Here is a 25,393-nt window from a genome sequence, read left to right as displayed (position 1 = left end):
TATGCTGATTTACCAAAACAGCTGAAAACTTGCTGTTTCAAGGCATGTCAATATTAGGCTGCATTTTCCTTAGCATAACATCATCTCATGAGAGCTCTATTTTGAGAACAAGCAGACATCATCCTCTCTTGTAAGTATAATGACTAGATTACGTTTCCTAAAAACTACGTAGAATATATAATTGCACTGATGAACCACAAAGCCTAATTGCATGGAACTCTAAACTGTGTTACAGGAAATTCCTCCAAGAGACCCACTGAGAGAACAGGAGCCAAATGATATTTCCCATACACATTTCCAGGCAATTGCTTCAAGGAAATAATCAGCAGTGACATGATTCAAATCAAACATTTCAGGTCAAAGCAAAGTATTCTGATTTGGGTTCACCTGACTATGATAAAACATTCTTTTACTGGAAAATCTGAAATCAGCAGTTAGAAGTACTTCCCCTAAAAAATTCTCATACTTAAGAAATTGTTTTGGTTTTGTTTTGGTTTTTTTTTTGCACTGAAACTAGTGTGCTAATGAGAAACAATATACTGATGTGATCAGTTTGTGAGCAGGGACATCATTCATAACATCCAAAGCCGTTCTGTCATACAATGTTTAATTTGTCTTTGGTCCAGCTGTGCTAGACAAAGGGAAAAATACAGGTTAAAAAAAAAAACAAACAACCCCTCTCAAAATGAAAACTTCTTAATTGCCGAAGTGCCTGATCACAGATGATGTTCCTTCCCTAAAGCACCAACTATCCCCATGCCAGCATGGACATGAACAAATGCAAACCCTGACTCAGTCAGACAGATAAGAGGAAAAATGTTGAATTCCTTTTTGCTGTTAAGAGTGACAGTACAGCTGAGACGATGAGCACCAGACGAGAGAGTCTGTGATAAGAAACATTCTCATCAGTCAGTGTTATGTATCGCTTTAACTGTTCAGTTTTCTTCCTCCAAAATCTGATAATACAAAATACCTTATGGGGGTCTTGGTAACTGAATGGTCAGCTAAGGGACTATGACTATCCAGGTCTATAATTCACAGATGCAAAAGAAATAAGGCAGGGGAAAAAATGCTGATTTGTGGCATTCTGTTTTCTGAGCAAATGTGTAGCAAGTGGGTTTGATACTACCCACGCTCTCGCATCGTTTCATCTAAACATTTCTTGATGCTTTACACGGGCCACCGAATAAATCAGGGCTGGTTGCGGAACAATATACAAATGGCTACAAGCATAACACCTTCCTGGACACAGCACAGTCCAGTCCCTATGGTGCTCTCCATACCTCATGGTCTTGTAGGTCTCGCTTTAAATGAAGTGCTTTTTTCAGAGCAGAAGCCACAAATTTCCTCCGTTTCTGTAGGAATTTTTTCTCCTCCAAACACAGATCGAACTCCAAGCGAACATCTAAGTTTCTTGACCTCAAACAAAGCCCAGAGACAAATAGGATGTGCATGACCACTTAGAATTAAGGTTTGGACCTATGCTTATAAGTTGCAAACTCTACTATTAGGCTTGGAAAAACCTGCTACTGTGGCCCTACACAAGCACATCACAGCTGGTATAGACAAGGTAGAGAAAAGGCCAAGAAAGTTAAAAAGTTTTGTAAAAATCTTACAGGGAAAAAAAGGACAAAGAAATATTGTTTATTGCTGCACTGATTTTCAAGAAGTGTCTAACATAAATACTGCAATCCATATACAGATACTATAAACAGTGCGATATTTAGGATTTGTTGCCTGAAGACCTCCAGGTTTTATAAATCAAATACTCTGGATTCTTCGCAAGTAAGGAAAGTGGAGTATCAACACACATTTTTTTTAAAGTTATAGCTCCATGGATTTTGCAGCCAGAAAAGATTATTCTCCCCATCCAAACTGAACCTCCTGCATAGTAGCATAACAGGAAATTTCACCCAGCACGTTGACAACGTTCACTTTCTGGACATGGGTGACTAATGTGGGATAAATAGGGGTAAATATAATCATTGACTAAATACTTTCTTCCTTAGTTACAGGAAAAGGTAAGAAAGCAAAAAAGATGGACAGCATTTTTTTTTTTTTTACAACCACAAACCCAAAGACAGAATTTCTTACCAACTATTTGATGTCACATGTAAATTGATTGTTTCATCCTAGAAAAAAAAAAACCACAATATAAGGGCTGGAGATGATTTTGTTTGTCCTTTCTTTTCCTTTCAGTCGGCTTTGAAGACCTTCACTTTTTCTAAGAGCCATGTTGGAGCCACAAAGCCATAACAATCAGAAAATCCATCTAACTTTTAAAACTCCTCCAAGACCACTATGTTTTCTTTCGGTTGTTTTATACTGAAGATACAAAGAGCAGTATACAGTAAAAAACCAGCACCAGCTCTACCAGTGTGGCCCGTTACATTTTCTCTGACCTGCATTAGTCCCCCAGCTGGTCACAGAAATTCCCCCTGTCAAATGTTTGGCAGTGCTTTTTGGTTCCGCTCGGGTCATATGAAAATGTACAGGCTCATAACACTCTCTGTTAGGAATGTAAGGGCACAAGCAGTTATATATCTAAACTCCTACCTCACACTGATCTAAATAACTCATGCCCATTGATCTTCTGCGCATAACTTCACATTTATTCTAAAAGTTGGTATAAATCACCTTTGCTACTGCTACTTTCTCCTTGAAGGGAAGTGAATCCAGAGGAATAGTAAGGGATGCATGGCAGTCTTTTTTATCTTCACCTGAGGTACACTGAAAAATAAATTATAATGTAGAAAAATATTTAGTGTATACACCACAAAAAAGCCCTGTCATCAGCTTATTTTTTTCAGATGGGGGGGCACTGTCAAGCAGTTTCCAAGTTGACTTCTAATATTTAGTGATTAGGGGGTATAGTGCTCTTTCAGAGCAGAAGATCGCAAAAGACGTTTTCTTTTAATGACAAGTAGGAATTCTTTCCATTTGCCTCAGGCAAGTATGAAAAAAATCATTCATTTACTGTGCTTACTCAAGCTAATGATCACACACCGAATGGAAATGAGGCTTCTTGTCTGTTAGAGCCACGTGCAGCTCTGACAGGCTGTACTTGATGTAATGGAAGTCCAGGGGCTCTGCAGGTTGCCAGGAAGAGCCCACTGACAGGATCTGGGTCTCTTCATAGGATCCCTTCACTGAAAACAAGAAGTCTTTTTCTAAAAAAAAAAAAAAGATGAAAAGCATACAAAGACGTTAATGACTATGATCTCAGCAAGAGAACATTAAATGGTCATTCGGAAGTTGTCATTTTCATATACAAAACATTCAACAATACTTAAAAGCTCCCAGACTCTATTTATCAACCAGTATAGGAAGAAGAAGGAGAGGGAAAAAAAAAAAAAAAAAAAAAAAAAAAAAAAAGCTTCTAGAACAGCAGTAGACTTGTTATCACTGTAATCATTCACGCTAATTTCAAAGTCCAGTTTTTATAGTTAGTTAGCAAAGGTACACAACAATTGCTGGATCTACGATCCTAACAATCCAGTTCCTGTGTTCAAATTGCAAGAACAAAGTAGGAAAATTACCGGAGAAGAAAATGACAAAAAAATGATAAATTTTCAGTTTACCATAAAATAATATTTATTGTTTTCAGTTTAAAGTCTAACCTGAAGGTTCTTTCTTCATCCGTCGATTGTCCACCAGGACTTCCAAGCAGGAAATTTCACGAGACTGGAGCAGGAATGGACAATGAGAGAATTAAGTGTACAAAACATGCCATAGCTGAGTGACTTCGCTGCTACCTGTCTCTGGTCACCTGGGTCCCTGGGATCTGTAAAACTGTCCACCTGTGTTTGTTAGGCCGATAAGATGAAGCCCTTGGCACTCTGAAGATGTGCCAGGTTTCAGCTGAAAGAAAAACAGCCGTGGTGCTGCGGTCCCTCCATGGGGACAGGGCTGGGAAGGGAGGGGAAATAACAAGGGAGGGAATAAGAGTGTGCTGAGGCCTCCTGAGGGTAGCCTGATGGGTCTGGCCAAACCACAGGGCTGCCCTTGAAGTCCTGCTTTGGTGAAGTTGGACAGCCAAGTGCTACCTCCTCTAAAGAGTGATTTAGGGGCAGTCGAGAAAGTAACTGCCCTGTCATCCTATGCAGGTAGGGAAAATAGGATGGCTGTGAGAGGGTCCCAAGAGAAGTCCCCAGAAGGAATGGCATAGAGCCACTAAGTCAAGGAAAGAGCCCTTCGGGCTTCATCAAGAGGCTTACTATTAGCTGGTGGTGGTGGGCAGGCCTCTGGGTATCCCTGAAGTCTATGTTCACTCCTTTCCTAATACATCCTCCCACAGCAAGCAGCACAACAGGATGGCTGCCAGTCTCCAAGCCCCCTATCTCCCTCGCCTTCAGCCCTGCCTGCAGGGAGGTGTTGGGGCACCTGCCAGATTCACCACTGCCATCAGTAGCACGAAAACACACGTAGAAGCAAAAATAGTTTAAAATTACCACAAATACACCGTTAGTGACAAGCTTTTCAGGAGGGACTGGTCTGAAACAGAGGGGGGGAAAAAAAAAGTGTAATCAGCACTAATATGACCTAAATACGTCCTTAAATGAACACCAAGGAATAACACTTTCCGTAAAGGTTGCCTTGTCCAGTGTAGTCTCAAATAGGTCACTGATTTTTAATTTTGGAAGATGCCTGCAATGTGTCTTCCTTATTTTTTTTTAATGCTAATGGTATACAATAGTAGTAACAAGCACAGTGGCTGCAGTTCTTATTATTCTTCTCTGTCTTCAACGATAAAATAGTATCCAGGATGATTCTTGGTAGATAAGGAATACAGTGTTTTAGCCAATATGCAACTAACTTGGGAAACTCCAGTTTTACTCACATGCTCTCTGATGCAAACTCAACCTCCAGTGTCTCTTGTGTCTGTAAAAGATTAATTCATTATAAGCCTTTGAATTCGGTTTCTTTCTTCACTAGCTACCGTTGTGATTACTCTGGCTCTTGAAAGAGCTCTTAAAATCAAATTTCCCTCCTGCTCTAGGGTATGCTCAGATTGGTGAAAGTGACTGAACTGGATTTTGGAAAGTATTCTCCCTCTTTTGTTGACGATCAGTTCCCAGGCTGACTGCACTTGTCCGTTCAGTGGTGAGGCAGAGCAAAATGGTCACATAGACAAGCCCCACTCCTAAACCTGCAGTAACTGTTGGCTTAAAACTTTCTAAAGCCTTGTTTTTTCCTGGGTGTAATGGGTCTGCCTGAGATGCAGCCCTCACCGTGCTGTGCAGTGGTAGCTAGATAACACACCAGTGTTTTGGCTACTGCTGAGCCGGGCTCACACAGCACCAAGGCTGCTTCCCCAACATTTCCCCAGTAGGCTGGGGGTGGGTAAAAACTTGGGAGGGGATATAGCCAGGACAGCTGACCCAGACTGTCCAAAGGGATATTCCATACCACACGACGTCTGCTCAGCAATATAAGCTGGGGAAAACAGAAAGGGGGGGGACACACACACATTCGTTTCGCGTTTGTCGTCCAGAGCAACCGCTACGCTTACCGGAGCCCTACTTCCCATCAAGTGGCTGGACATCGCCTGCTGATGGGAAGTAGAGAATAAGATCTTTTGCTTTGCTTTTGCTTCCGCACGCAGCTTTTTCTTCATTAAACTGTGTTTATCTGACCCAAGTGCCTGTTGTTATATTTTTGTCTCCCCGTCCAGCTGAGGGGGTGAGAGTGATAGAGCGGCTTTGGGGGGGTACCTGACATCTGGCCAGGGCCAAACCACCACACTGGGTAACATTATCAGAAGATTGATACTGTTGAATAGCAGAAGGCATTTTCAAGTCTTCTGATTGAAAGGACTCTTATAACATGGACAATACATTGACCAGTCACCACACGAGTTAATATAGACTGCCTGCCAACATCACCATAGAACTGAATACTGGTACATATCCTATAAAAACAAAGTCAGTGAAAGAGCAAATCTATAAAAGTATCTAGATCGGACACCCAAATTCCATGTTGAAATCATCAAGTTTAGTCACACTGAAATAATGAGACAGTTACAGTAATTGGCCAGCAACAGGTTTTAGCACCTCAGCATGGATCTTTGTGTTATATTTAGGCAGGCATAAAAGAATTACAGGGCAGGGTATCAGTTTTTAAATGAACACTCCAACAGCTGTGCCAAAGTATGCCCAAACTCACAAGTACTGGTCCCAGGAAAAGACATTCTAACAGATACATTTCGTGCAACAGTGCTGAAGTATTTTTGTCTCAAAAAAACCCTATTTGGAAAACAGAGTCAAGAAAGAAAAAAAACCCACCAAACTCTGGTGTCAGAAAACCCCCTGCTAGGGGGTTTGAGGAGCTAGTAAAAACCTTCAGGATTATGCCCAAGGTAGGAAAGTAAACTTCGTCTGCTTTATTGAACAAGGTTTGGAAGGTATTTTTACAGGATACATGTGCAAACTAGTAGGAAATAAACCTTCCCACCTACAATTGGTTTTTAAGAAGTTATGTAGGAGGTAATACCAAAAAATGTATTTCCTTCCTATGCCTAAGGCAGTTTTATTGCTCACCTTTGGATTTAGCTGAAAAGTCAAGCAAACAATTTCTCCAAGCTGGATTTTAGCAACATCAAAGAGGACAGTGAAGAGGAGATCGTCTTTAGTGATGGTGTTTTCATCATAGACTTTCAGCTCAAGAATATTCTGTGAACAGAGGTACAGGATTAGGAACATCTCTATTTTGAGATCTTGCGGAGGAACAAGATGATGCGTTCAGCGTGTTAAGGAAGACAGAGAAAGGATGGAGGGAGGTGAGAGAGCATGCACAACACTTTCATCCACACAGAGCTGAAGAAAGATACTCTGAACCTAACATAGTTGGGTTTGTTTTCCCCTGCCGAGTAATTTAAATGACAAAGGCTAGTAGAAACATTGAATATGTAGCTCCCATATTAGAAAATATGTTTGACCTCTAATTTGGTTTGAGGTTACCACTTTTGCCTGAGTTGTCAGGACTTGCTGGCTAAGGGGTATCTCTGACTGCACCACTGGGATGCTATGTGGGAAGTAGCCAGGGCTTTCTGGGCAGTTCACCGTTTCTATCTGCTCCTGACAGAGGATACGAGGGCAGCATCTCTGGGAGCCAAGAGCTGAGCAGAGTCGACCCTCGGCAGTGCTGCATGTCATCAACTCCAGGCAGGGTGGCTCTCCTGGAGCCAGGAGAATGCTACCCACAGCACCAACCCGGGAAGTCCTTCCTCATCGACTCTGCTTTGTCAAACCTTCATCGAAACAGACGCCTTTCAGTAAACACTCCCATTCCTGATGGGAACCAGCCCAACATACCCAAGCAAGTTTTTCTCTTCCACAGTGACAGTGTATATTATATATTTTGCTGAGCTCTGGCTCCCATGATTTGGGAAGATGGATACCTCAATGATACATAAGATCAGCTGAGGAGAAAATAACCAGACCAGCAGACTCTGGCTCTGCTCAGATGGCAATGAGCTGAGCAGTATGCAGAGAAACCTGTGAGAGCCTTAACCTAGTCTGTTGAGCCCAGACAGCAGTGAGACAGCGGTGGCAGACATGCCAGAGCACTTTGGTTGTCCCAGATACCCGGGGCACATTTCATGCAGCCCACACTGAAGCCACAGTGACCACCACCGTGCTGCTGTTGCCACATAGTGAAAATTATTTGGGCTAGTGTCATGTGCCTTGTCTCCTGCTGCAAACTTACTGCAAAGTAAGTGTAAGGTCCTCCCAAATACTACTCTGTGAGGGACTAGTTGAAGCAGCTTCCTGTGGCCAAGAGATTGTTTTCATCTCTTACTTGTGGTATTGCAGTTCTGAAAGACCTGTCAGCCACAAACCGTTGCAAGGAGCAGGTGTTCCGGTGCAAGAGTGGCCGAATAGTGGGGGTTTGTTCCCGTGCTGCAATGTTTGTCACTTGGCTTTTGCCTCACTGATAAACCTGCAGGGGTCAGTGAAATTGTGCCTCACTCAAATTTTGAACGAAGTCAGAATTTTTTTAGGTCCGGTGCAGGGAAAGCGCTGGATGTAGGCCACAGATGCGCAGACGTATTAATGCCGAAAGCCATACCAGAGCACCAGTACAGCCTAACACTGTGGAAAAAAGCCCAAGAAGTTGTATCATGGGCAACTTGTGCAGACAAAGGCAAGAGGGATTTTTTTTTTCCACTGGAGATCCTGTGGTGTAGCAATACTTTGAGCTATTCTGAACGCTCTTTGGAGGAGTTTATCAACGCTCAAGAGAGCCAGGGGACCAGCCTGCTGATCTGGCACCAGGTAGAAGTGTTCTTGTCCTGCTCTGCCACCAACACTAGGAAACGAAGGGTGTGAGGTTAAAGCAGAGTTTGATTGCCCCAGGTGTGAAGTAAGCTTGGCTTACTTGGCCTGTCGTTGATCTTTGTGGATTTCTGGGCTCTGATGTTGATGCTGAGTTTTGGAGGGAGTGGGTGGTGGGACTTGCAAATATTAAGCGCTAACGTTTATCTTCATCATAAAAGCTCAGCTGGTAATCTTTTGCAAACTTTAGCTTTTTGTTGTTGTTGTCGCAGGTCATTCCAAAGGAATAGTAAAAAAAGTACAGCACTGTGATGCTTCCACTGCTTAGCTCGTACATTTCTTTTACGCTGTTCAAATTACTCTGAAATTCTCACCTTTACTCTTGAAAAGGAAGAAGAGAAAGTGAAAAGTGACAGAACATTCTATGAATAGTTGTGAAATACCTTGGCTATCTTTTATGCTATGCCATAATTCATGCTATAGCCTAACTCTCAGCCTTGTAGCCCCTCACACGTATTTATTTTTATGGTGCCCTACAAACCAATCACACAATGATATCTCTGCCCCCCCCAAAGAAAAACAAATGCACTCTGCATCTTACTTTTACTTGTCTCTGTATCCTGAAACAAAATGTTTCATTCCACACCGGATCTTTGCAGTTCTTGATGGTTTTGGTCCGGACAGTCTCAGAGGAAGCAGTGGGCAAGGACAGGCTTACATAGCAATCAGTTTGGCTAACTGTATTTGAAAAGGTATATTGTAATTAACAAATTACCATAAATACATTAGAGCACAGCCTTAACATCACTGTATAGACAGCAAGCTGCAAAAAGGAGAGATTATTTCTGTTACTTTTCTTACAGGTCCTTATTCAATAGCACTCACTACTACAGCTTCTCTCCTGCAGGTGGGAGCTCTGGTTGTTAACAGAGAGTCAAAGAAGCTACTGCATTAAGTACAACTGGTAAGAAAAAAATATGCAGAGCTAGTGTTATTTAACAAAACCCATTATTTGTATGTCCCCTCTTTGTTGCAAATCAACAGATTTCTGTAACGGAGAAGCAAAAGATTTAAAGTTTAAGACAACCTTCTTAAAGGGTAAAATACTTATTTAATTCTTTGAGCATTTGGACACGGGGCTAACTTTGTCCTTTTCTCTTGAGAGTGGAACAGAAGTGCTAAAGAGAGTCTGGGTATGAAGGATCTTTGCTCTCTGCTCTGTTGCCTCCACGTAGCTGTAGCCTATGTAATTAGCCAACAGTCTCACCCAACATGTGATCACAGCGCTTCACCATCAATAAAAATGCAAAAAGGAGCAATGCACTTTCATCTTACTGATTTAAACTCTGAGCCTTGACAGGGAAGAAACAGTAACAGGTGAGATTTGGGTTTCATAACAGACAGTTTGGTACTGCGGGATGCATGCTGAGAGGCAGCTTGACCAAGTGGGTAAACTGCTGGAAAAGGTCTCATGACGTGCTGGCTCCGGTCTCGGGTCTACTCGGGTCTGCTCCAGGCTGCTAAGTGACTCTGGGCAATTGCTTCCATTAAAATTTATCTTGCTTCTCTGTCTGCATTTCCCCATCAATAAAACAGTGATAAAGATCCTTTCCTCTTTTGTAATCTGCTTTGACATCCCATGATTAAAAACATTATGCAAAAAATAACTACTGTTGGTCGTATTTCCACATGACCCACAAGAAGAGAGTGCCTTATCAGTAATTATGTTATTCTTTCTCTACCAGTCTCTTGGTTCTCATTCCACACTTCATTTAAACTTGTGGTGTAACCCGTGTGGCAATGAATAGCTGTTGCTTAAAGCAATCTGTGCAATCAGGTCATGTATAATTTATCTGCCACATCTTCTGATCTTGTCTGAACATGAAACATCTCCAAGTTTTTCCAGCATGCATTTGATAGTTTCTCCGTTACTGTCCATAGCAAGGAAGAAATTACTTCAGCATCGCAAATGCAGATGTCTATAATTTTTGCAAGTAATATTAGGATATTTTTAGACTTACTACTGCAATTATAACATGCAGAATATGTGCAATGTAACTGTAGATAACAATTTATTGTTAAAGGAGGTGATAAAAACGTTTCTTTAGCTCTCTCTCCCACGATATTTTCAACAATTATTCCATTGATTTTTAACATTTGAAAAAGATAATATTGACTTCCTCCGATGACACCAGAGAAGCAGGTAAGAGTAAGAATATGTTTCTTCAGCAACCGTGTCTGTCACTAATGGACTACTGATACATGTGTAGTTTAGGGAATTTGTTCATTCTGGGATATCTCTTTGTTGTACATACTACCTATGAATCCTGATTTAGAAGACAGGCATTCAGTATTTTCAGAGTATTAAAGAAGCTCTAAACTTGCGACTTACAATCTTGTGTCTAGAGAGAGCTGTGGTGGGATCTTCGTTCAGTCCTTCACCCTCTCTGAACACAATAGACCCATAGCCAACTTAAGACGTTAGTCCAGTCTTTAGCAAGGCTGCTCATCCTTAATAAGAGCAAAACCAAAGTCCTGCAACCTGCTAATCCATATCTAATGCCAGCTTAGTTAGCAACCAGTGAGGCCTCAGTCTCAACATAGCCCAAGACAAGAATGCAGAGGCAAAGATATTTGAATCTGAAAACAAGCAATTGCAGCCAGACCACTGCAGGAAGAATAAGAAACTATGCTCCAGAACTACTATGTTGCAGGACTTACCATAACTTATATATACAGCACAAATTTAGATAAATTTTGGACCAGATCCCAAATACACAATGTTAAAAGTAAGTGCAGGTGATTATATTTAGCACTGAGATCTCTTTGCATACAGTCCCAGCCCTGGGCAGGAACAAGTGGATGCTCAGTGTCTTCTACGTTGCAGTCCTCTTCCACTGCCTTCCTCCCTCCACCATAAAAGGCTTTAACTGTTAACAGCTGTTAAAATGAAACAGGTCCAGATTGAAGAGTATTTACTTAGCCTGGCATATGAGAAAGAGCTGAAAGAATTGAGTTTGCTGCTTCAACAACAACAACAAAAAAGACTGTCAAACGACGGTTCTGTAATGTCCCAATGCTCGATACAAACAGGACAATGATCTGTGGCTCTGCCTGGTCGGAGGGAAATAAACAAAGAGGAATATTAGGGAAACTGTTCCAGCTCTAAGAGAGTTAGCTCTAATGAGAAATATTTTATAAATTTTCTAGGTAACTCGTTTCAGACGGTATTGATACCCAGATACGTATCAAAGAGGGACAAACAAGGTAAACTTGGTCCTCCTTCAGGAGAAGAGCAGCAGCCCAGGTGAGCCTACAAGGTGTCATGTGGAATTGCCGCCACGTGATGCCTATGTTTATGCTGGAAGGAAATAAACAGGGTAATCACGTATCATCAATTATATTGCATGGAAATCAACTAACCGGTTTCCCTTCCAACCCTGACTGTCTTGGAAGGAAGCGATAGGACATCCTTATGTTGTACATCAGCCCAAAAGATCAATTCCCAGATATCTGGGCACTGTCTCCAAAACAACTTCAAACCTCCTTCTTCGACGCGTATAAAGTGAGACTGTAAGTTCATCAGAAAAGTTGACGCCTTTCCTTTCCAAACACATACAAAGTCCAAGTAACAAGTCCTAAACGCATACCTAGAGCCTCTGCGTACCATCCCAATACAATCATCAAACGGAAACAATATAATGCAGAGAAGCCCACAGACAGCTGTGCTACAACTTCTCCCATCCACCCCAGCTCCTCTGTAAAGAAACAAAGGATAAATTATGTAGCCTAAGAGGCATTTTGGGTACATGTAGCTGTTCTTGCAAGATTGTCACATGCTAACAGAGGCGCAGATGTCATTAGATCACCTTTACATATGCTCTCTTTCAGCAGAGTGGAACTAGAAAACTTGTATTTCCATAGGTACATCCATTTTTAAACTTTTCATAAGCATTGCCACTGTTTCACTGTTCCTACTCTCAGAGTGTCAGCCAGTAGGAACCAAAAAGCTGTTTATATTTGGCTGAGAGGTATTATTAACAGGTCAGGCTTCCTTTGTTCAACCTTAGACTCTCTTGCAGTGGTATGTTGTGCAATCTCACACCTATCACTGGAAAATATTCTTTAGAGAGTTCCTTCCCTTCCATTTAAAAATAAACTAGCTGAAAATAAGTCTTGGCCAAACATTGACAGTGTTGATGCAGATACAGTGGGTAGTTAGAACTGCTGGGCATCTGACGAAACCATTATCAGAGGGAAACATAATGGAAACAGACTTCGAAACAGGCTGCAAGTGCCTCAGATTTCAAAGAAAAATGGGAGTGACAACAAAAGCAATACCAGAAGCAGCTGAACCAGCAAATCAACACTCACGGATTTTCTTTCTTTATAAAGTGCTCCCAAGAAAGTTATGCACGCAATAGAATAGAGTGAATAGAAGGGGGAATAGAAACAAAAATGGTTTTAATGTTTAGCTAAAACTATTTCCCCCTCCCTCACCTTAAGCATTGGCATTTCGACTCAGAAATGCCTCTGGCACGCTTTTTATGTAGTTATGGTACTTTTTCTCACATTCTTCTCCAGGATTTTTCTGAAAAAGCAGGAGCAATACATCATGGGAGATATAATCTGCAGAGAGACTGAGATTAAGCTGCAGGACTGACAGTGAACTGCAGCAGTAATTCTGTTTTGGATTTTCCAACTGAGGTTCAGAGTTTGGAAACCAAAATTTTGCTACTGAATAACTAAACTTTATGGTAGGGACACTTGCCCTAGATATCTTTTCTTTCAAGCAAACTTTGGTACTGAATGGGGAGCTACCAAAAATCTGTAGCTCAATATAATAGTGAGGACAAGGTCAGCTGACTGACATGAGGTGTTCTCCTTTCGCTGGGACTGATGTCTCAAAACCCATATTTGCAAATATGATGACTAAGGTTAAAAATGTCCCAAAGTCTCTGTCTCTCAGGAAGAAGCTAGCACTGATAATCTGTACAAATTTACTGCCTAAATATACACCTAAATAAAAACAGATACCTGTAGAGGTTCTTTGTTTTTATGGTGAGGACGGAAGAGTTATGGCTAAGCAAACGGCACAGAAATAAAACACATTGGTATAACTAAGTAACAAAAGTAGGGTGCAGTAAGTTGCTTCATTCCCTCATAGGATGGTTTACAGCAGCCAATTTGAAGGAAAGACGTTGATGCTGCTCAATAACTCCATAACATACAGGGACAACTCACTGGAAGAGAATTTTTACACCACACTGTAAATGGTTCTTCATGTGCCTGAGAATTCCGCCCAAAACCTGTAAACCTCAGCCATCGTTTTCTGAATTAAATTCTGGACCTACAGGGCATAACACGCAGGTGAAGATTACGTTTTGATTATTTCGGTTTATTTGTTAAGCAGAGCGTTCATTCAGCCTGGATTAAAAGTTTACATTGCAGCAATGGTTTATCCTGACATAAATACTATGACTCGGATGTGCTGCCAACATGCGCTTTGCTTTTGGCAGCCAAGTCTTCGCTTTTTACACATCTTTTCTACAAAGATGTCACCATTGGTTTCTCTCACATCAAAGTAAGCCACAGAAAAACATACAGCCTCCAGACCGTCTTTTATCACAAGACTACAACTAATCCTATTTTCACAGTGAAATTAAATGAACTCATATTCTGACTGGAGTCCTCCAGGACTCCCAACTGATCTAGCAGCCTGCAGCAATTTTCCTGTGAGTAAGAATGAATGAAGGCATTAAGAACAGAGATATCTGACTTACAAGGAACAGTTATACCCAAGATCCCTTTTGTCTAGTTTTTATTCTTGAACTAAAGGCAAGTCTTTAAAAGAAGTTAGTCAAGATTAGTCCTGAACAAACAGGAAGAGATTAACACCTTTGCCAGGGAGGCATTCAAAAAGATTTGCAATTTAATAGCAGAACACAATGCAAACACCAGTACTAACATTTGTGAGTGGACTTTCTCTGGCTACCACTGGAGCACTACTTTATTGGCCGCTGCTGAGGATACAATCATTCAAAATCCCTGGGAGAGAAGCCGTAGTCTCATGTGGACACTCTCACATGTCTTTTCTGAATGTGGACTATCATAGCCACGTTAAATCTAGCCTCTCTACTTTACGTTGGCCTCCCACATAACATCAAACTACATCTTGATTCTTGGTCCTTATCTACAAGGTAATCAATGTCCTAGGTTCAGCAAAAGGACTTTCTGAAGCTCCTCTCTGGAGACCATCGCTGATAAAAGTTCTCAAGCTCTGTGAATCTTGCCTGTGGGCCAGGCTTTCCTTGGCATTACTCGGACTCTTCAGACTGAACCTCCATGGGAACTATGACGTACCGCAAGCCTTATCGCATTGAACGTACAGCTCACCTCAGCAGCACTCATTTAGACATGTGTAAAAGGACACAGATGCAAAAAATGAAACAGGTCTCTGTTCTGAAGGTGCAGGAAAGAATGAATCACCGCTTACAAGTATCAGTCACACTGCTTAATGCAGAACTGGATGAACTGCAGATACTGCTGTCTTGATGAAACGAGAACTAGAATATATTCTCCAGGTTCTGTAACAGTGCATAAGAAAATCTATTTGGGCAAAAATGCATTTAAATGTATTTTCCACGATAAAATGCTGAAGACGAGACGTTGTACCTTCTTCTCATCAAAAGAATATCTCAACAATCCTGGAGCAATTCCTGCAATAAGCAAATTGATCTCCATGGTATTTATGAAGTACTTTGAATGTCCAAATTCTAACAACTAATAGTACTGTAAACACAGATCTGCTAATACTCAATTTGGCGTTACTGTTCAGTTCAAAGTCAAGCAAAGTATACTTTGGTCTTAAACTCAACACATCGTTGAGCAACAGTACACAGGATATTGAGTAAAATACAGTCCTTACCGAGGATGATTAAAATCACCAAGGTACAATAACCCTTGAGAAGATGTGGAGGACTGTAAGCATGGGAAAAGGGCAATGCTCATCTTCCTAAGCGGTGAGAAGGTATCACACAGCCCAGCCCAAGGAAATTTGTAAATACAGAAAGCCTATTGAGAAATCAACACACATACTTCATCATCATTATCTGTTGACAACTGCTGAAGTTGCTTATATATACATTTGAAAAAACCGCATGCTACTCTTGTGCTGTGTTATTTATTGGCACAGCACTTCATGAAACACATCTCAGCTCTTGCAGAAACATCCATCCAGCTCTGAGCAGAGGCTGTCACCGCCATTTAACTCTGCAAGCCAAATGGCAGAGGAGTGAAGGATCGTGAATTAGTGCATGGACGTGTCTCCTTTCAAAGCACCATGTGGTTCCACATCGCTGCCATTGTCACCTATTCATTCCAGTCCGTCTTCTCCCTTGTTATTTCCACTGTCTCTATCCTTTCAAACCTGTTTTAAAACAGGTTGTGACATTTTCAAAAATCGTGAAACATTTTAAAAGCTGTTTCAAGCACTTGTTAGGTGGAAGCCTCCAAACAAGAGGCTAATGAAGTCTGCTAGGAACACGTAGTACCATCATAAAAGGCTTTAAACATCATCCCTGTTCAATGAAGGACAATAGCTGCAATACTACCTGTGCTTTGCCTATGAGGCAGAGATAAGCCTAACGTTTACCTAAGGTTGGTTTCTCCTTTTATCAACCCTTCAGCCCGTAATGACTTCATTCTCCTAATGCCCCTGCGAGGCTCCTAGTGACCTTGTTGAAGTCCTTCTTTTAGAGATGAGGAGCTAAGGTTTTGAGGAAACTCATCTTCCTCAAGGTTACACCAAGAATCTGAAGGAAGTCATGAGGGGACATAGCACATCATAACTTTCACCACCAGAACAGCTTTCTGTTCTTGTACACAGAAGACAGCACGGCTGCAAGAAGATGCATGGTGTACTTACATACAATCACTGATACCTAGCGGTAGAGATGCAACTATTTCCACAGCTGTAAGGAGGTGTCCTGACCAAGAACTCTAAGCAAATAACATACTAATGAGCTCCTTGGATAGACGTAGCATTGTCTTTTTCAGTGGTGGCTTATGCGGCTATGAAGGCACAGAATAAGCTTTTCGTCTCCACATTTCTTACCACTACTATATAATGCGATACAACACACTTTACACTACGCTCTGTAAACTGCACTCCATCATGGCTATCAAAGACTTGAGAGAGGGGAAAAAAAACCCTGGAAATAATCTCTTAGTCTAGAGAACAGAAAATGGGCAACCTGAAGGAAAATAGGTTTTGGCGTGTGTTTAGATGGTAGCAATGAACTGAGGAAGAGCAGGGACAGACTTGGATAACATGAGTAGATGAAATCAAAAAGAAGATTGAATAGGAAGGAACAGAGGTTGTTAAGAACTGCAGCTGTGAAGTTGATTCACATAATATTCACTGAGTTTATCCATTCATTTGTTACTCGTATTATTAACTGCGGTTATGACTGTGATAACAAACATTGGTCAGAACCAGGGCTCCATTTTGACAGGTATATTAGTAGTTGTGCAACTAGATCTTGAGTTAATCGGCTTACAATTGGAGTAAGAAAAGCCTCATTTCAGGATATGAAATCACAGGGAGGCGCTTTTGGTGATTAACAGTTGCTTTTATACATGTTTGTTTCAGTTTCTTAACCAGTTAGGAAATCTTTGTTTACAGGTCTTGTTGCAACTTGGCAGCTATCCACATAGCTGCTTCTCTGTCCTTCTGCAGATTCGTGTTGCCAAGCATGTGCCCTGGGCTGCTTTCAGAATGTCTCTCCGTTAATGTAAAGGCAGCCTCCCTGAGCAGCCAACGGCATCACGAAAGTAGACGAGATGTCCTGAAAAGACATCGATCCTCTTTTTCGAAGGACTGTGTCCCAGGATTTCTCTCAACCACGGCAGAAGTCAGCGGCCATAGTCATTTTAACAGGGAAAAGTTTTCACCCTAAAGCAAACATGCCATTAGCCCTAGCCAGCCCCGGCAGCTGCCTGATGGGACTGCCCATGCTACCTGCCTGCCATCCCTCACATTGGTGCTACAGTCAGTGACAAAGGTGAAGCGAAGTACACCTGGCTTCCTGTGTGTGCCCTCTTCAATCAGTCCTTTCCACACACAACAGTTTCCTTTGGCGAACAAGGCAATGAAAGGGAATTCATTATTATGATGGTGTTGCACAGGATTTAGGGGGACACAAGGAAAACAGTAATTCTGCCTTCCAACCTTTAAAATCAGTGGGCAGTGTAATACTGGGAGTTTGCTATGAAATTACATAGCAACAAGGCCCAGATTTAACAAGTACCATATTTAATACTGTAATTAAAGACAAGCCTAAGGTTTTATCTGATGAGAATGTTGATTGAGACTAGCTTGTCATACTAAAGAAAACAAACAAGTAGCTGTAGGCCATTCGAGGAAAAACTTTCTGGAGCCTTGGACTTTGCTAAATACAAAGTAGGGCAAGTCAATATTTTTAAAGACTTTTTTTTTTTTTTTTTTTTTTTTTTTTTTTTTTTTTTTTGTCTCCTGAAGTGAACATACATGCATGGAGAAAAATGTTACTTTATATTTCACTTGCAGCCCATGAAAAAAAACAGGTTTCTTTCCCATAGGTGCCAATTTGCAGAAGATACTTATTTTCCCTCCTGCAAGACCAGTGAACTGTGCCATCAAGAAAAGGGCCGTGCTAAACCAGATTTGCCAGCTGTGTGAGGCAGCCCGCGCCCTTCTGTGACTGCAACAGCGGCCTCTGGGAAGAGCAAGCGCCGGGTGCACAGCGAAGCAGGTCCAGGCAGCCACGTTGAAAACAGGAGCTCTGGGGAATTTACACAGCATTGGTCTAGTTCTTGTCATAATTGGCACACGGCGGGGGTGAAACGCCGTGGTACTTGGCCAGCAGAGCAGTCCCTCAGGAAAGAAATTCTCCCATGGTTAAATGGTGGAAATGCAGAGCCCTGCATGACCATGGCTTCAAGGGGAGCTGTGAAGAAGTGGGTGGGGAGCCCTGAAGATAAAAATTAGTCTCTCTCTCTCGGTGAACTTGGCTGGTGGACCAGCCCTTAGCAAACAAGAGTCTTGCAACAACCAGTCTCTTCCCACATATGGGAAGCCTTCTGAAAGTCAATCTCCACTACATCAGCTGACAAGGAAAGTAAGGGAAGATCATGGGAAGTCACTGGATGGCAGAATAGATTCAAAGCCTTTCAGCAGTGAAGGCAAAACTGATTTCTGCCACTACAAGGATGAGACCTTGAAGTTCCAGCAAAGGTTTTTTGTGACATGAAAACCAGAGGCTGGACGAAGACTGCTGCTGATGCACAGTTTATGTAGGTTCCAGAGTAGACTGGAAGTGTTGCTGCATTCATAGAAAAACTCTGTTTGCCCTGGGAAGTTACCAGCTCTGAAGTGATCAAATGCTGGGAGAGCACATCATGCAGCGAGCACTTTATGTTTTTGCCCTACTGTCATACTCCTCCCCCCAAGCACCTGCCTCTGGCCACTCTCAAGCACAGGGCAGGACAGACCTTTGGTCTGATGAAGCACAGCCATTCTTGTTTCCCTGGGCACTGCAATGGGGACGCAGGAACATGGGGAGCCCAGTCACCTCTGCTTGCGACTCTTGCTTGTGAGGCTGCCAATAGCTCCCGATTTTGTCTATGCCTCAAAGCAGTCTGGTTGGATAACCAACATTCAGACTATGGGCCATTAAACACTTCTCTCCAAAAATCTCCTCATACCATCCTGTACAGTTGCAGAGAAACAGCACCATCCAGGCCATGAATCCAGATTTTTCAGGACTGGTGGATGCATTCATGATTTGTGGCAGCCACAAAGCTTCCGGTTTTAAAGCAAGAGACAGCTGCAGTCATGCAGCTGTTAATAATAAGTTTTCTGCTGCTTTTGGACTAAATATAAGGGCACAGTTGCCTTTGTGCAAGGGCTAACCCTAACTATTGTGCAGAAAAGGCCTCCTCACACCATCCTGAAAAGGGCCAAATCTTCTCAAGTGGGCATTTCTGCTGCCCATGCGAGTCAAAGACGAGAAAAAAGAAATATCTGTAGCTATTTAATTAGCAATGTAAGTATATAGACCGCCCTGAAGAATAAGACCCTAAAACTGGGCTTTGTGTTTTCCTATGACGCTGAGAAAGACTATCTGGGTTCCTGTCCAGTGCAAAGTGAGCTGGAAGATATCAAAGTAAAATCTCTTAGTGGCCTCCAAGTGTCAAGCATTTTAGGTACGGCAATAAAATGCAAACATGACTTTTTGACTCAGGATCTCTCAGCCACATACCTCATGAACTGCAGATCTCCTGGGAGAGCGGGGCAGGGAAAAGCATGACTTGGTGTTTGCCTTGCCTGGGAGTATTTATTATTGGTCAGTTCTGGGGATATACTGTCAATCTGGACGAACCTTTTGACCAGTCTGGCATCACTATTCTCACGACTTCTGACAGGGAAAATTTAGCCGAACTCAAACTTGCCTGGAAATTGCAACAGCAGTGTCTTTAGAATAATATACACTACTCAGATTGAAGTTGTCTGATAACCTGCATAATGTAGGAACAAATCCTTCTGATTCATGAGTAAGCCTTTTTCGTATCAGATTACAACACACATTAGCAGCCTAATTCTTGTTCTTAGGCTCACATCATGTGCAAATACACTCTTTTGTCTGACACAAAGGGAAAAGACCATGATTATAGATGATTGCCACAGCTATCCTTTAACAAGAAAAAACCAAGTCCTGTATTATGTGACATCTGCCAAGAGACATGGATGCTGTGGGTTGCAGGTAGCAGTCCTCCTGCACAAGGAGGACACTTTAGCTACTCAGTGACACAGCTGAAGAAAAGCAAAGCATGCTCATCTATGACAGGCAGTCTTCCACGTCTTGGTCTAATCAGACGCTGACTCCAGCAAAGATCATAGAATCCTAGAAGAGTTTTGGTTGGAAGAGACCTTCAAGATCATCGAGGCCAACCTTTGTCCTAGCTCTATCAACACCACTAAACCATGTCCCTAAGTACAACATCTACCCCTCTCTTAAACACCTCTAGGGATAGTGGCTCCAGCATCTCCCTGGGCAGGCTGTTCCAGTGCCTGGCAACCCTTTCAGTCAAGCAATTCTTCCTAATATCCAGCCTGAACCACACCTGGTGCAGCTTAAGGCCATTTCCCCTTGTTCTATCACTTGTTACTAGGGAGAGCAGACTGAACCCCACCTCAAAAATAAAGTCCCCTCATCGAGGACGTATCAGATATCAAACTGATAAGAACAGACACTACACTTGATCTTAGCCAAAAGGCCGAGAAACGATGATGGCTCTTTGCAGTTTGAATCGTTTCTGGTCCATCTTTAAGCTCTCTGGTTCTCTTAACAACTTTAGGTTTTACAGAACTATTAACTAAATCAAATAACTGTGAGTGGGAAATACAACTGATTCTTACACTAAAATATATTTTGAGCTAAATATATTTCAAATATTTAGAAATATTTGAATAAATACATGAATGACATGCCAAATATAATCCTACAAAAATATTTTTAAAAAAATAATTTTTGAGCAAAGACTAATTTTAGGAAAGTATCTGCAGAAATACAGCTATGTAAGCCTGACTAGTTATCCTTACTTTCTTCTTAAATCATTGGGCTATGTTCAGGCGCCTCTACGTACAGTGAAATGGGTAGGTTGGGAGTCTCAAAGCTGCTTTCAAAGTCTCCACTTGTCTCACTGCCCACAAATGCTCTCCAGCCTAAACCGCTCTAAAGTTGCTGTAGACTACAAAGTGAACTTTGCTGAACGTGCCAACATCTACTTCTTCCATGGCAGAGGCTTTTAACCTGTGCCTTTGGATCTCTTCCTTTGAGGACTTCTCTCATTGTTTAGGTATTAAAACCTCTCTGCACAATGTTTTCGTCAAGAATGGAAGGGCCAACAGGTACAGGTTCCCACTGCACTCTCACACCGCTTTGCCAATTCAGTTAATACTTTTTGACACAGTCTCATTTGTTGTGGTATGTATCACACCAACTGGCATGACTCCACTCTCAAAGAGCATACAGGTATGGTGCAGATAAAATCTCACTGGCTCGCTGCTGTACCACAGGTATCTTGCTCCTGATTCTGGGAGGGAAAACAAAATATGGTGCTCTGGTGCACAATAAAGAAAGGCGACTGGGACGGGGAATGGACAAGACTGCTTCTCTCAGACCCTGGCACCTAGCCCTGTTTCTTTTGGCTCTTGCCAGCAAAGACCTTCTTCCACATCCGGCTTTGGAAGCACATCTCCAGTGATATAGCTTCATACCTGCAATCAGACAGTCAAACATCTGCTCAAAATTGAGATACAGGACAAAGACTAATAAAAGATAAAGAGCTAAGATATAGCTAAGAGCTCTAGACTTCTGGAAGGTCTTCAGTCCTAAGGATGTAAAGACTGTCATTTACAATCATTCCATTCATAAAATGCTGAGAAAGAAATAAACATTCCCGATTTTAAGTCCAGAGGCAGATACTTGGCTAGCAACTCTGTAGGTTGTTATTTATATTAATGCTATCGGCTGTCAGGACAACTTAGGCATTCCCTAGGGCTGGTATCATTTATGCCAAAAAACAGGTCAGCTTAGATTAAAAAGGCAGAGAGGGAACTGAACCATCCCCACCTGAAGACGTGCTGTTTTCAAGAAAAGGCAATATTCCTGTGCTATGCTCCACAGCAGGAAAGCAAGAATTGCATACTAATCTCCATGGAGGTAAATACTCTTGCTGAATTCACTTAATATGCAAGGGTTTGTATTCACTTCCTTTCCATTGCATTCCTACCTTGTTCTTTCTATCCGAGGCAGATATTTGAGTTGACCTTCAGCTTGCTTTCTTCTACCTGAGTAATTATTGAGATTTTTTTTTTTTTTTTCCCTCTCTTCACTTCCACTTCCACCCATTCCAAGTCCCCAGAGACACTTCAACGGTACTGGTTTGCCTTGAAAGTCTGGTATTTCAAATATATTTCATTTAACATTTAACAGAAAAAAAAAAAGTTGTTTGTCAAGAAATGCTCCTTTTTTTTTTTTTAACGTAAGCAAATAGAAATTCAGAGGTGCCTGTATGTATTTCTACTGTGCACAAAAAACCACACAGGTGCAGAAGATGATACCAAATCTCCCATGTTACCCTACAGGCTCTGGCAGCCACTCTGCATCAGTGCTGACATTTTCGTTGAGAAGCAGAAATGCAGCCTGCATCCCAGTTCATCAAAAATAGCAACTGAAAATTAACAGCCAGCAAAACTGTCTCTGAAGCTTGTTAGCAGTTAAGATACGTTACAGTATACTGCTGTAGACCTTTGATATTTTCACTAATAGTAACATTCTATGAACTGAAAGATATTTTTTATACCAAAATATATTCTAAGAATAGTCCAAATTCAAATACACATCAATATTTGAAACCATGGTGACACTTCATACACAAATAGAAGTTACAGAGCTTGCTTATGATCTCTGCTTTCAGAACTGAACTACTGGGATCTGCAAGGAAAGACTGTGATACTCACACTGATCTGCCTTTCTCAGATTTCTCATTCTTATGATTTTCACAGACAGTGAGCAGCATGGGCATTCTTCACTCTGCAGAAAAATGACAAAGTTATTACCCACATTAATATTAAATTGCTCATACTTCATAAAAAATGACCTCACATAAGCGCGTGTTGCAATTTTCAAAGCTGTGCAGTAAAATTGGAAGATGAACTACTTGCACTGCTTTGGAAATTAAAACCACGTCTACGTAGAGTTAAAAAAAGAAGAAGAAATGAAAGAAATAGTCATCTGTGTAAATATGTCATTGATGGAAGAAATAACAGTGAAATTGATAACACAGTAAAATAGTTTTGAATAACATTAATTCTTGCATCACATGACAGGACATTTGAATTTAAAAGAAATCTTTATCAACAATGAAGCTTAAGTGTAACATGCTTGAGAAGTTCCTCCATTAAACACCTGTAGACAAAGGCAAAATATGTTTCATTCTCTTGAACAGTTGAAATTTCACACAGAAAGCAGATGTTTTCTTCAGATAATTTTATTTAGTGAAAATTCCAACTTTCCTTTTAAAATCTTTATCAGGAGCTTTTCCTAGAAATAGCAAAGTGCAAACAGGTGAAAGGTTGTGAAGTTATGCACAAATACCAAACTAGGACCATCTTCGTGTCCATGATAATAGCTGGTTTTAGTCAGTGACCCTCCTGTGTACAGCACTAACAGGTGGCTGCTAGCACAGCTACCTGGGCACAGCATGTGACTATACTCATAGCTGGCAGATGCTGCCCTGTGGAAGACCCAAACTTACCTAATGCTTGCATCAAACCACAGACTCAGCTCAAATCCGCAGCAAGCTCCTGTGAGGCACCTCAGACTGCTTCCCAGCCTCCACGAGGATCACCCACTGCGGCTGGCCTTCCTTCCCCCACTGCCAAAAGTGCCTCCACAGGACGGCCAATACCAGCAAAGCTGTCAGTCTTCCTGACATAAATAACTAAATACATATGTGAATTTGGACTAACAGCTCCCAAGTCCTCTTTTAGGCACCAGAATCCCAGCCACAATCTCACCTCCGCTCATCTTCAGCTTCTAATGGTCTGAATTTTTGCATTCTTACCTCACGAACACTCCAGTATGATCCCATCGTGCTCCCAGCTGCAGACAGGTGTGGATGCAACTTCACTATTAGAGGCAATAGCTGGCAGTGACGCCCAAAGTGCCTCTGCAAACTTTAAGGAGGCACCTCCTGAGGAGCAAGTGGCTTATCCTTGCCCCACCTTCCTCTTTGCCCGAGAGCATCAAGAGGGAAGGGGAGGGAATATGCTGAGTTTATTTGATAGCTAAACACCAGAGGGGTGTGTTGGGGGAAGGCTGTACACACCAAGGCTGTGCCAAGAGTTATTAGCAATTCAAGATAAGGGCATGATAACGCACAGCACTTATACATGGCTACCTATGATCTGGCAGCCTAAGCAATGCGTGGATCAGTTAAGATAGTAGCAGCTATGTGTAGGCTGGAGGACAACAGCTCGACAGAACCCCAACCAACAACCAAAAGTATTGTGGATGAAATGACTTTAAAACTTCTATTTCAACAAAATTTTATTTGTTTTCCTTTTCTTGGAGGTAGAGGGGGTTGTGCTGTTTGCCAGTAGATGTTTCCCCAATTTCATTCGTATTCTTGTCAGGTTGATATATGTTTTCCTACTTTCAGAACCCTTCCACAAACACAAAACTGAGTAAACGAAGACAAAAAGAATAAATTCTCCTCGAAATTAGGGCATACATTTATTCATCTTAAGTGCTAACATCTAGGAGTATTAAAAATGATGCAGTGTCATCAAATTGTGATATGACACCGAACTTTTCCATTTTCTGGCAGAACACTGTGCAGCAGCAGATATGCAGGTGAATAGCCCTTGCACAGGTCCAGCTACTAACAAGCCCAGATGTCTGATGTGAAATGACCACTTGAGAACTGCAGGAGGTGATACTATATACTCACAGTACATGCAACCTGTCTTCCCTTTACACACACACACACCCCCCCCCCCAGAAAACACACTGGAGAGAGTTAATTCTGGCCTTACAGCTTTTCACTGAACGAAAATTACCTTAGTCATCCATCGTTTTAGGATTAGGAATCTACCCTCGATACCTTTCCAATTATAGATGATGTGAAATGACACAAAAAAGTAAGTGTAAGGTCCTCCCAAATACTACTCTGTGAGGGACTAGTTGAAGCAGCTTCCTGTGGCCAAGAGATTGTTTTCATCTCTTACTTGTGGTATTGCAGTTCTGAAAGACCTGTCAGCCACAAACCGTTGCAAGGAGCAGGTGTTCCGGTGCAAGAGTGGCCGAATAGTGGGGGTTTGTTCCCGTGCTGCAATGTTTGTCACTTGGCTTTTGCCTCACTGATAAACCTGCAGGGGTCAGTGAAATTGTGCCTCACTCATATTTTGAACGAAGTCAGAATTTTTTTAGGTCCGGTGCAGGGAAAGCGCTGGATGTAGGCCACAGATGCGCAGACGTATTAATGCCGAAAGCCATACCAGAGCACCA

At 41.8% G+C, this 25,393-nt stretch overlaps 1 protein-coding gene and 1 pseudogene across 1 annotated transcript in view; both read right to left on the bottom strand.

Annotated features, from left to right (window-relative positions):
- The window catches only part of LOC147415834 (cytosolic phospholipase A2 epsilon-like), a 33,261-nt gene extending 9,286 nt beyond the window's left edge, over positions 1 to 23,975 (bottom strand). The window contains exons 1-11 of the mRNA XM_086462428.1: positions 23,949 to 23,975; positions 22,843 to 22,915; positions 8,878 to 9,014; positions 6,540 to 6,671; positions 4,841 to 4,881; positions 4,452 to 4,494; positions 3,621 to 3,684; positions 3,007 to 3,170; positions 2,638 to 2,730; positions 2,095 to 2,132; positions 1,284 to 1,419 (exon numbers count right to left, since the gene is read on the bottom strand). Coding sequence (XP_086318554.1) covers positions 1,284 to 1,419; positions 2,095 to 2,132; positions 2,638 to 2,730; positions 3,007 to 3,170; positions 3,621 to 3,684; positions 4,452 to 4,494; positions 4,841 to 4,881; positions 6,540 to 6,671; positions 8,878 to 9,014; positions 22,843 to 22,915; positions 23,949 to 23,975 — 948 coding nt within the window. The remainder of the gene's footprint in view (positions 1 to 1,283; positions 1,420 to 2,094; positions 2,133 to 2,637; positions 2,731 to 3,006; positions 3,171 to 3,620; positions 3,685 to 4,451; positions 4,495 to 4,840; positions 4,882 to 6,539; positions 6,672 to 8,877; positions 9,015 to 22,842; positions 22,916 to 23,948) is intronic.
- Positions 20,495 to 20,606, bottom strand: LOC147415835 (U2 spliceosomal RNA; annotated as a pseudogene).
- Positions 23,976 to 25,393: the final 1,418 nt, after the last annotated feature.

The sequence above is a fragment of the Leptosomus discolor genome, chromosome 3 (assembly GCF_034619465.1).
Source record: "Leptosomus discolor isolate bLepDis1 chromosome 3, bLepDis1.hap2, whole genome shotgun sequence".
NCBI lineage: Eukaryota > Metazoa > Chordata > Aves > Leptosomiformes > Leptosomidae > Leptosomus > Leptosomus discolor.
Note: the sequence above shows the minus strand (reverse complement) of the source record. Positions and strands in the feature narration are given on the sequence as shown.